At 34.4% G+C, this 12,772-nt stretch overlaps 2 protein-coding genes across 2 annotated transcripts in view; one reads left to right on the top strand and one right to left on the bottom strand.

The window, feature by feature from the left end:
- LOC110027448 (zinc finger protein ZAT3-like) lies at positions 1–765 on the bottom strand. Its single transcript, XM_020728893.1, has one exon. It carries the CDS (start codon positions 763–765, stop codon positions 1–3), a length of 765 nt encoding a protein of 254 aa, XP_020584552.1.
- Positions 766–6,738: 5,973 nt separating this feature from the next.
- The window catches only part of LOC110027376 (E3 ubiquitin-protein ligase CHIP-like), a 13,909-nt gene continuing 7,875 nt past the window's right edge, over positions 6,739–12,772 (top strand). Inside the window, 4 exon segments of the mRNA XM_020728774.1 lie at positions 6,739–6,980; positions 7,060–7,132; positions 7,226–7,284; positions 11,714–11,785. Coding sequence (XP_020584433.1) covers positions 6,870–6,980; positions 7,060–7,132; positions 7,226–7,284; positions 11,714–11,785 — 315 coding nt within the window. The 5' untranslated portion in view covers positions 6,739–6,869.

Here is a 12,772-nt window from a genome sequence, read left to right as displayed (position 1 = left end):
TCAGTAATTTCCAACGTCTTTAACTTCCTCCTCCTCGGCTTCCGGCGGCGGCGGGAGGTTCAGATCAACCATGAACCCCCTCTCTTCTCTCCCACTCAATGCCGTCTCTCCATGTTGCCGACGATGAACTCTCTGATGAACCCTCATCCCATGATATGTTGCAAACTGTCGTCCGCACAGCGGACAAACAAATGTCCTCCCATCTCCTCTTACTCCTCTCAACTCCGCAGCCGCAGCCGCCCCCGTCCCCGTCGTCGTCTCCTTCGCCTTCGCGCTGCATCCCATCACTCCTCTGTGACTTGCTCTATGCCCTCCCAATGCTTGTCTTGTCCCAAACACTCTCAAACATTCCCCACATGCATACTCACCGGTCGTCGCCGCCGCTGCCTCAGTCGTCTCTTCTCCCGTTCGTCGCCGCCATTTCCTCCTTCCTCTCGAACCTTCTTCTCCCTCCGCCGACGGCCTAACTCCTCTCCATTCCCTCTCAGGATGACATCTCATGTGCCCAAACAACGCCTTCCAATTCCCAAATTGTCGCCCACAAACATAGCAATCCGCTTGCATGGCCAAGGATTTTTGTCCCTCTTCTTCGACCGCTACGGCGGTCATGGTGGTGGCGACGTCGGTGGCAGTGGCGGCGGCGTATCTTGTTCTGTCAATGGAAGAGAAAGATGATGACTCAGACGATGAAGATGAGGATGAGGACGAAATCTTCGGCCGTTTTCCATGACGATTGGATCCGGGGGAGTTGGAGGAAGGATTCATGGCTTGATTATTTAAAAAAACAAAACAACAGAGTCTATGTTGAATTGACGGACTAGTGTTATTGTGAGTGGGGGGAGATGCTACCTTTCTGCAAATGGATGCGTCCATTGATTTTTTAAATTAGTTGGCTTTTGGCGGTTATTAGTGTAAGGGTGTTTTGGGGGCTGTTTGGTTTGGGGGTAAATTGGGCATAAGATTAAATAAAAACGGGGCTTTTAATTTTTTGTTGTTTGGCATCTGATTATTTTCCAAGTTAAAAATCTCCGCGTTAAAGGGTATGTTTGGCTCGACTTTTTTTTTTTTACTTTTGGCCCGGCAGCGGCGGTCTGGCGTCGAAGAATTCGACCGGGGGTGTTTGGCTGCATGATCGGATTTACGTTAACTAGGATTTATCGAAGCAAGATTTCTGACAAGCTCGTGAGTAGCAACGTAAATCCGGCAAATCCGCTTCTCCGTGAGATTTAGTAAATACAGATTTGTAGAAGACATATCAGGGATAAATTCGGATTATCAGAGAGTTGAATTTCGTTTTCATCGTTTTTTTATTATTATTATTATTATTTGCATTTGGTAGGATTCGAGTTAAATTCATGGCTAAATCATCTCCTGAATAGGATTTATTAAATTCAATAAATCTGAATTTATCAAATTCATATCCCAACATAAGAATTCAGAATCAACTGCAAAAATAAATCCGACTCATAATAAGATTTACTAAATCTACATTTATCTCATTAAAATGAGGAGGAAAACAACAAAACACGAGAAAATTGGATATAAAAGTATTGGATTTTTTTTTTTTTTGGTGTTTGGATGGATTTAAGTTAAATTCATTATTAAATCCTATCAATAGTATGCAATCAAACACCACACGAATATCTTTTTAGAGGACACCGTATGCATTTCTGCATACGGTGTTCGATTTCCACCGTTCATCACAGCAAATATGTATTGTTTTCCATGGGCCCCCTTTTTTATTTTTTTTTTTTTTAGAGAGGAGCAGCGCAAAATTACTAAATTGCTTGGACTATATAAAAAAAATATTAAATTTTACAATTATTTTTTTAATTATTAGGCCCTTAATATTTTAGTAGTATCATGGAGAAATTAATATTTTTATTCTTAAGTATAACCATTGACCTTAAAATTGTGCTGTGTTTTGTTTTGGAGATTATTTAGGGTTTTTTTTTTTTTTTTTTTTTTTTTTTTTTTTTTTTTTTGACTTATTTTATACTACCAAATGTGACAAATTATTCATATCTATATTTAAGACTAAATTTGTGATATTTTAGTAAAGTTGTTTTATATTTATTTGTTTATTTTAAATAAAGTTCAAAATCATTGGTTTTATTTTTTATGGAAGACAAAAAAAAAGATAGAAAAAAAGTATTTTAAGCTTTTTATCTATTAAATATGAACGAATGTGATCAATATTAAAAAATATATATTTAATTAGATTATATAAAATAAACATATCGATGTATTTTATCATTATTTGTGTTTGGTTAGAACTTGTTTGATTTTGAAGTAATATTTGATGGGATGTGACAATAAGGGTCTGTTTAGGATAGCTGGTGTTAATTAATAAACTGATGAAAAATATTCTATTATTCAAAAAAATGCGATGACTATTACAATATATATATATATATATATATATATATATATATTTGAAAAATAAGACCGCATCGAGAAAGTTGCTTCCGCACCTAGCCAGGAACGATGTGAAAATGCTAATTTCAGCAGTTTGAAAATGTAGCTTTTTTTAAAAAACTGACAAAATACAGTTTACCCAAATGAGTCTAGATGTGTTTTCAAAATGCACCGCACCAAATAATCTGCCTCAAATGGGGCTTAATAGGGTTATAAAGATATCATGCATATTAAATATTTGGGTCATTTTTTTTCTTATTTCAATTGATTGAAATTGGCTCATGTTCAACTCAAACTCAAAATCGTATGAGCCAAACAACAAAATAATATTCACAATTAATTTCAAATACAAGCTATTGTAATTAATAAATATAAATTCTAAAAACTATAATATGATTAAACCTTGATAAAGTTCTTCACATTCATAGCTTTCTTAATTACTACATCTTATGTCAATTTGCATTATGGGAATATCATGGCGGCGAAAGCATAGTTCTTGCTCTGTCCATGTTCTTTCAATCTTGGTCGTATGCTTCTTGTCAAGATGTTCGACCTAAACTAGCTGGGATAAATAAATCAATAAATAAAAAAAATTAATTTTTGTATGTTATACCTTATGATAAATATTAAATTAAACTAAATTTGAGTAAACTCTTTATTTGTATATTTCAGAGTTATAAGAATTTGTGTGCCTATTTTACCTACATCAACTTTAATTAAACCCTTAATTTAATTTTTTTTTAATGGCTAATAAAAAAGAAAGCTTTAACATCTGTCTAAAACCCTACATTCTTCGCCAAATAGTCGATGCCTCGAACTGATCCCTCTGGCTTCGATCGTAAGGAAACAAGACAGTCGTGATGCGATGCGTATTGGCTGGAAAAGCTGTTAACAAGAACCAGAGATGTGTGAAGAAGAAGGAAAGTTCATGAGACTTGGAGATTTAAAATAAAACCATCAATTGACATGATTTTCAAACTTTGAGATTTAGTTAGAAGGATGGAGAAAAGGGATTTAGAGATTGTTTGGTTGCAGGTTGAATTTAGTATAAATAAGATATAGTAAATCTCGTACAATTGGATTTATCAAATCCAGAGGTGCTTAAATCCTGAAAGTTGTTTGATACGTTAGCAACTAAATTCTCATAAATCATGAAAACTATTCGATAGTCTTAGAAGGATTTAGCTGGATTTATTAGAAGAAACAAATAAAGATAAAGATTAAATTAAAAAAGATACACATGAATATCCAAAGCTTCAAAATACATAAAAAGATGACATTTACATTAATTAATAATCAATTATATAAGTTAATAATTAATAATTTTTTTTGTAAACTAATTACTTATTAAATAAAACTCTCAATAAAGCAATCCCGAGGGGTTTCAATTCTCAAAATGGCATTTAATTGATAAAAATAGCTTACAAACTAAGGAAAATGGGGGTACAACAACATAATGAAATATTCATAATGCCATAATGCCACAAGCATGTTACATTTAATTACAAGTGCTCTAGCTTGTATGGTGATTTGAAACATAACAATTCAAAGTTATAGTTAATATTCTATAATGAACTTTTCAACAAATGATAAAGAATAGAAAACATTGAAAACTTTATCTAAATTAAACTCTAGATGTAAGAAAGGTTATGAAACATAAAAACCCATCAATATACTTTAGTGATTAAATCTTTTTAGCAATGCATTAATATTTACTTTCATCCGATTCACAAATAATCGTTAGACCCAAAATAATTCTCATTGACAAACATAAATATCCTTGTTATTAAGCCTACAAGACAAACTAATTGAAAAACTATTCTATTGTACAAAAAAAAGGACTGCATAATTCATAATTTTTTAAAAGATATAACAAAACATTAAAATATATGTTCATATCCAACGATATAATAATTTCATTTCGGGCTTAAATATTCCTTTCATTATGAACTGTTATGGTATGACTCATATACCATATAGGGACAGACGCTGGAACGAAGCGGAGCAAAGCGGAAGAATTTGTGCAAATCGGGAAGTTACGTTATGTGGGTTGGGGGTGTTGGGTCAACGCCCCACTATACGGTACATGGGTAATTTGGTAATTATATATTGTACTGTAGGGTTTACTCTAGGATTATAAATAAACTTGTTTGTAATTCTAGGTCTTTGAGAGAGCTGAATATTGTATTCTGTATTCTTTCCTGAATATTGAAAAGGAAGTTGCCGCTCTGCTCCCAATGACGTAGACATCTTTGTTGAACCTTGTTAAATCTCTGTGTGTTCTTCTGGATTTGTGTCGTTCTTGGTTTTCTTCGCCCTATTTTCTCAACATGAACATTTTAAAAGACTATTAAACTTTAGAGTGCAAATGAATTTCTTACAATATCCGAGCATATTTGACATTGGCACATGACATGAATAAGCCATAAGAAGCCTTTTCAATAATTAAATAAACATAAGTGGTGTTCAGGTAGAACTATAGATGATAGAGCATTTGAAAGCTATAACAATACATATAAAGTTTATGGCATAACAACAAAAGACGAATATTGCATTTAATAGCTAAAGATGATGCGGATTTAAGTTAATAACAATGATAAGTTTTTAATGTCTCAACATAATTATTTACTCAAAGTGGTATAAGTATATATCATAAATATATGATAAGCACCCCCCATCCACAATAATTCAACCATGTGTTCTTAATACCATATAAGAATAATTCCATGTTGTTTCTATGTTTTTTGCACAAAGTTGCTTGTTGTTGCTCTAAAAAACCTGATCCTAATTCAATAACTCCAAGTTATGCTATCAAACACTGCAACAAAAACGAAGGAATGGAACATCTACTTCCACAAACCTTCTGTTCGAAAGGCCAATGTTAGCAAGGCTTTAAATGACTTCATGGATCATGAAATCTATCATAAAAAGCTTAAAAAGCAAACAAAGGAAGCTTTCCAAAACAAAAATGCAGACCTCATCTCAAATAGCCGCTTGGAAGACTAGTCCTTGGCTTCTTGTAACTCTTCTAAGGGTTATCTTGAAGTCATTGGGGATTTATTAGAGTTATTCTGCGGGGGTTATTGTTTTAGGTATGACTCATATATCAGGAATTTGGAGTCTCTTGGATTTGGAGAGGTGTATCTCCTGAAATGAAGATGTGTGTTTCTTGGTGCGAAGAGGTGTGTCTCTTGGATTAGTGGGTTGGGGGGAGCGATGGCGTGTTTGTAAATTTATTTGTTGGTTTTACCTATAAATAGATGTGTAACTCTATGGGTATGTAACTCCTCTGAAATAGTGAAATTCGCTGCTCGCTCCCGAGGATGTAGGCATCTTTGCCGAACCTCGTTAAATCTCGACGTTCTTCTGGATTTGTGTCGATTCCCGTTTTTCTTCACCCTAAATTTCACAACATATTGAAGTGGAATCGCGAAGGTTATTGGAACGGTTCACTGCACATTGTTATTGGGGGGTTATTAAGGCGTTATTGAAGCGGTTATTGGAATTGTTCTGCAGGGATTATTGAAGTGAAACCACAGAGATTATTGAAGCTGTTTAATGCGCGGTATTTATGAGGTGGGCCCGGTGTAGCACACATGGCTGTATATTACTGGAGTCCGCACATAGAGTAAAATTCACAACACCAAATTTTTCTTCATTTACATATCTCCCACCATAGCTCTCATTTTTTACAAACACAATATCCAATTCACACTCTTCAAAGATATGGAACAGTAAAATCCGCATTTTCATGCATGATTGAGATGCTCTATTTGTAAAATGAGAATTTTGGGTAAGATACATAGATACATAAAAAGTTGGGAGTCGAGCGAGCCCAAGCTCAAGTCGTGTTCGGCTCATTAAAAAATACTACTATTCCAGTTCTGTTCGTTTAAATTTCAAACACAAAAAGTGTGTTCGTGTTCGGCTCGTTTGCTTAGCGAGTCAAACACGAGCTGTTCACGAATAAAAAATCGTTTTGACAACTCTGATCACGTAGTCATAGTATGTTAAGGGTTGAGACAATGTTTAAATCTTATTATTTATATTAAAATATTATTTAAATACAATTTAATAAATTTTTATTCTATTTTTTAATTAAAAATTTTAATTATTTATAAATCATTTTATCTTTAAATATATGAGTAGTACTTCGAGTCAAAATGAGCCTAATATAAACGAATAAATTTTTATTCGTGTTCGGCTCGAGTAAAAAAAATATTTATTTTATTGGTTCCATTAACTTAACTAGAGGACCTAACAAAAAAATTCTTAACCCTAATTAACCCCGCTTTCCTCTTCGTTTCGTACGACCTCTTTTTAACTGACAGAAAGACCCGCTTTCGACTGTGCAGCACTTTCTACGGAGAAGCGCAATGGATATATCTTCATAGAGAAGATTTCTTCAATTCCTTCTCAGCCAAGGAAGAAAGAGAGCTGCTGAGACAGTAATGGCTGCTGTGTCGGCCAGCGTTGCCAAGCAAGCGGAGCTTTCACGCCTCAATGGCAATGCCGCCTTCAAAAAAGAACGCCTAGGAGCCGCGATCGATGCGTACACTGAGGTTTTGTCATCCATTTGCGCTGTTTATTTAGGTCGCATTGATTCTCATGGTTGGCTGGTTTTGTGATTTGGATATTTAGGCTATCACGCTTTGCCCTGATGTGGCTGTGTATTGGTGCAATCGAGCTCTCTGTTATTTTAAGAGGAAGTAATTACTCTCATCAATATCGCCTTTGATTTCTTCTAAAAGTAGGGGTTTCAGGGTTGCTGAAATTATTTGTTTTGGTGTTTTACTGCTTCTGATAGGGACTGGAGTTGAGGAGGACAGTCGAAGAGTCATACAACTGGATAGTTCATCTGTGAAGGTAAGTTGACCACCTTTTTACTTGATTGTTGGCCTGCAACAATATTGGATTATTTTCTTTTTAAGTTTTTTGCTTCTTTGCTGTGGATAGGGGTGTAAATCGAGGCTCAGCTCGTGTTCAGCTCATTTATATTTCGAGCTCAAAAAGTGTGTTCGTGATCGGCTCGGTTTCTTAAACAGCCCGAACCGGGCCTGTACGAGCTGTTCACGAACAAAGAGTCCTTTTAACAACCCTAATCATGTTGTCATAAGACAATAAGGAAAAATTATAGATTTAAAAATTATTATTTATATTAAAACGTCATTTGAATCTAATTTAATAATTTTTATTCTATTTTCTTAATCAATATTTTAATTGGTTATAAATCTTTGTAGCATTGCAGTCAATTAGATTTTTTTAAAATATACTTAATATATATATATAAACTTGATGAGTAGTATTTCGAGCCAAAACGAGTCGAACACGAACGAACACATCTTATTTCGTGTTTGGCTCGTTAACTTATCGAACGAAATTAACGAGCCAAATACGAGCTTCTTAACGAGTCGAACATGAGAAGCCGTTTTGACAGCCCTAGCTGTGGATTGATTTTTTGTGACCGTTTCAGGTGCAGTTGTGCAAATAGTATTTATTTACTCATTTTAAATGGAGGGGAATGGGGGTGACAGCTCGTGGATGGATTACTTATAGATAGATGTTGTTGCCCGTTTTTGTTGCCAAGCAAATTGTGAGAAACGACACTGTGGTTCCACGTTTGCGTGAGGCCGGATATAGGATGGAGTGAGTTGAACGATTGAATATTAAGCCCCATATTGAGATTATTTTTTCTTATGATACACTACTAAAATATGAGTTTTCACAGTACTTTATACAGGCTATTGCAGCGGCAGAAATCCCTGCTATTTTAACTGCAACGAATTTTAAACCACAGCATTTGTTTGCGTTGCAAAGGCTTTTAACAATGATTTTAAAACCGTCAGGGAAGATTTTTAATTGTGATGACTTTTGCAGCGGTTTTAAGGCTATTTTCGACGGATTTGGTGAAGTTTTTTAACTATGATAGCTTTTGCAATGGTTTTAACTGCTGCTAATTTCAAAATTTCTTATTTTAGTTAATTTTTATGATTATACATATTTCAATAAACCTGCTATCACATCTCGGGTCTGAAAGGCGGTTCACCCCGACAACATAGGGCATGGGGAAATGATTTAACCTGTTTTGTACTTTCAAAGAAAGACTTGCATTGCAAATAAAATAAACGAAAATTAACTTTTATTAATACTAAAAATTTCAAAGATACAACTAAGTTGAAATTAAAAGCTAGCTTAATTAAAATAGAAATGATAACATAGAACAACTACGAAGATCCAATAAAGAAAAAAATACAATAACTAGAAATAATTACTAATGTAAATACTCAAAATTGGAAAACAAAAACTGAAAACTAGCTTCTATGGAGACGGTTCTACTGGTGGCTGAATGAAATGTGTTATGCAAAAAATAAGAATGAGTTTGACAAAATCAGTAAATAACAACTATCAATTAAAACATAAACGACAAGAGAATGGAGCATGCAGTATGGATAACAAGTAAAGAAGAACCATTATGCGCGTATGTAATACTGTAAGACCAACAGGAGGGGTAAATATAAATTATGCATCCCCTATGAAACATGCAAGCATTTTCCATCAAATATATTCTTATTATGTTTTCATTTATATTTATATTTATATAGTCGGTTTTATTAGACACCCTGAAATCAAGGTCTAATACCAACCTAAGAAAATCTGACAATTTCCTATAGAGTCGTCACTCTGTTATATTAGGTAAGAAAAACTTCGGTTCTTACACATGCATATATAATAACATAAATTATATGAAAGAAAATTTACATACATATCACTCAATTCTATATATTTATATGTCTAACACCTAAACTTCAATTTTTACATTTGCACTTTCAGTAAAAGTGTAAAAATTGAAATTTGTGTTAGATATGTAAATACATAGAAATGAGTGGTATGCATGCAAATGGCCCAAATATGAAAGTCAACGAACAACAAAAAAAATACATGATTTTTATGAAATAATATCTTCAAAACATCAAAACATATAACAATCTATCAGTTCAGTTCCAATAATTTAGAAATATATATTATATATATATATATAATAAAAATACATAAATTCTACTTAGTAGTAATATCCTCTAAACATCAAAACATCTAGCAGTCCATGAAATAAACTTCCATCAACCTTAGCATGTCGTCAGTATCTCCAAGTTTTCTAGGGTTGTATCCAAGGGCAAGTGGTACTCCAGCTGTATCTCATTCTGAGATGATGAATATCCTCGACGTTCCCATCCTCCACAATCTCCCCTTCGTTGTAGCCGCCGCTAAAATTGTTGTAACCGCCCCAAAGACAGTCTTTTTGATGTGTCCTGCAAACCCATACCTCCCTGTCATCCTTCCTATACTCCCACCAGCCTCTTGCCACCCACCCTCCACCTCCTTGCACCACCTTCTTGCCTATTGAAGGTACCGGACAACCACAATTGTTGTCTTCTTGCAATCGCCTTTCAACCACCCCCTTCCTACCGCACCTCCCTGTTCTCTAGCCGCCAAACATCCTTTTAGCAGTGCACCTCAACCGGTCCTCCTTCCTAGTCGTCCCCCAAAAGTCTGCCCAACCATCAACACCAACCATCTTTCCCTGCAGCCATTTCCCTACCACTTCCCTCACCTAGACATCTTCGCTCCTACAGCCACCCACCACTACCAACCTTCCCTATCATCGCCAACCTAACATACATCCTTCATACTCACAGCTAGCCACAACCACCCTAACACCCTTCTCATCCTACATAACCACCCACCTTTCCCTTTGAAATACATACCTAGTTGAGTTGAGTATTATGCCTATTGTTGTACTTCCATTTCTATGTGGATTGTAATAATCAATTGGCATTTCTAGTAATAATATTTGCATTTCTATTGTTATTTGGGTTAACTTCGGTATCAATGACCAATTGTAGTTTAGAGGCATTGGACATAATAGATGATAATTTGACACAACCAATTATGTTATCTCAGTATGAGTTCAAGCTCATTTTGAAAGGGAAATTCCTTAAAACACATTTGGTTTTGGTGGATTTCGTGGTTTAAGGAACTCTTTCTTATACAATGGTGGCTCATATTAAATGTTTGTTTCAATAGTTTTCTTTGAGGATTAGTCCCTTGATTTTGAGGTGATTAAACCCCATGATAGAGGAATTTGTTTTGTATCTATTAGTTTTTCCGTATTGAGCTTTGTGTTAAGCTCGAGTTTTGAGTTGGAGTTTAGCTTAGTTCAAAGAATGCTTTCGATACAAGATTGATTGAGGTCTGCTTTGGTGATTGTTTGGCTTGATCATGTAAGCCGATTTGAGGTTTGGCAAGTCAATACTAGCTTATTTGATCTCACCTATGAGCTTGATATTTCTCCAGTTTCACATTTGTTTTGCGAACTTATTGACTCCTAGCCCAAGTGGTTGGGATAAGACTAGTGGTGATGGTGACTATCCTTTAGTTTGTTTTGGATATGATCCTAATGCATTGCAACCTATGTTATGTTGGTACTTGAATCATGTTTTTTCATTGCTAACATACATATGCTTAAATAAAAAAAATATCATTGTGGTTTATTACCATAAACTTGAATTGTGATCATTTCTAGTTCTTAATTCTTCTCTCTCCAGTTTTAATAAAATACAAGATTAAACTTTCTTTAAGTTGTACTTAGGACTGTAAACGAGCCGGGCTTGAGCGAGCTCAGGCTTGGCTCGTGTTCGGCGTGTTCGAAATCGACTCGTGTTTGAAAACGGCTCGTGAACAGTGTGTTCCTGTTCGGCTCGATTTAAATATTCGTGTTCATGTTCGGCTCGAAATTTGTTTGTTAAAATTAGATTGAAAAAATAGATGTAGAGTGCTGGATTTGAATCTGAACCAAATGTATGCAAAACAAGGTGCGTAACCACATTATCATAAGAGCAATTACGATTTAAACTTAGATATAAATATATATAATATATTATTATATAAATAATATGTGTAATACATTTTTTTATAAATAATATATAATTTTTTTTTTTTATTTCAAGCTAAAACGAGCTGAACACGAGTGAACAAAGTGTTGTTCGTGTTCGGCTTAACAAAGAGCTGTTCGTGTTAGACTCGTTTATAATTTGAGCTTTAAAAATTTGTTCTGTTCGGCTCGTTTACTTTACGAATGAGCCGAACACAAGCTACTTAACGAGCTGAACACGAGCTGTTCGCGAACAACGAGCTTTTTTGACAGCCCTAGTTGTATGTAGTCCCTCTAATCTAGACTATCTGTGTGGTGTGACTGATATAAACTAGTTTTACAATGCTCAACTTTGTTATTTGACAGGCTCGCTATATGCTTGGGCTTGCATTGTTAGAAGGGAAAGATATTGCTGGAGGTATCAAGGAATTAGAGAAGGTTTGCTATCATATACATGACTACATGTTATTGCATTTTCTCAACGTGAATAAATTCAAGAATTGTCCTCTGTTGGCATAATGCTGTTTAGGCTTTAATTATACCTAAAAGTATGTTGTAATTTGACTTTTCTCATGGATGTTGACATTTTTTCTGAAGTCAATTTTAACGAGTCAGTGAACTTTAACTTTCATTTTTCTTGATGTCTCATCCATTGCTCAACTTCCTCCACATGCTTTATCTTGGTAAGTTTATTGTAAAATCTCATAATTTACGGACCAAATCTTGTCCCAAATTTTCAAATGAATGGTCTTTTTATTACTTTCCTATCTTTATGATAAAAAAACAATTAGAGAAATTTCATTTCCTATCCACAGGACCGAAGCCACAGTTCCTCTTCAATATTTTTGTACACATCCTGTCCCACACTGCTCGTACAAAATTATTAGTTGAGACTTTTACTTTAGTTTGTGTATTGGGAGAGGAAGAAATCCACAATTTTTTTTTTTTTTTTGAAATGTTAACCTTTATTGTTTTGAACTCAGAAACCAGAACTTATGCCACAAAATACAACATTATTTGGTTTTTTAGTTTGTTCATGCAGAAAAGATATCAAAGCGCTTAATTTTATGCACATAAGGATAGCTTTTTTCATCTATTTCTTATGATGACGTAGTGTTGAAAATATGGGCACTGCAGCATTCTTTTTAAATTGCAATTTTTTCCTGGCTTATTCAAAATCAAATTTATTAAAGTTGTCTATTAATATGAGTAATATTACGCTATGATATGTCAGTGAATAATTTGTATTGCTATCTAGCCATACAATACAATAACAACAACAACAAAGCCTTGATCCCACTAGGTGGGGTCGCTACATGAATCCTTTTTCTCCATTGCGTTCTATTTAGTGTCATATTTTCATTTAGTTATAATAAATTAAGATCATTTTTTATACAATAAGCTCAAGTCTTCCTAGGTCTACTT

This window comes from Phalaenopsis equestris, unplaced genomic scaffold, assembly GCF_001263595.1.
Source record: "Phalaenopsis equestris unplaced genomic scaffold, ASM126359v1 Scaffold000428, whole genome shotgun sequence".
Lineage (NCBI taxonomy): Eukaryota > Viridiplantae > Streptophyta > Magnoliopsida > Asparagales > Orchidaceae > Phalaenopsis > Phalaenopsis equestris.
Note: the sequence above shows the minus strand (reverse complement) of the source record. Positions and strands in the feature narration are given on the sequence as shown.

Bases quoted from the DNA above. Each gene is read 5' to 3' on its own strand.
- LOC110027448 (XM_020728893.1), bottom strand. From the start codon at position 765: ATGAATCCTTCCTCCAACTCCCCCGGATCCAATCGTCATGGAAAACGG.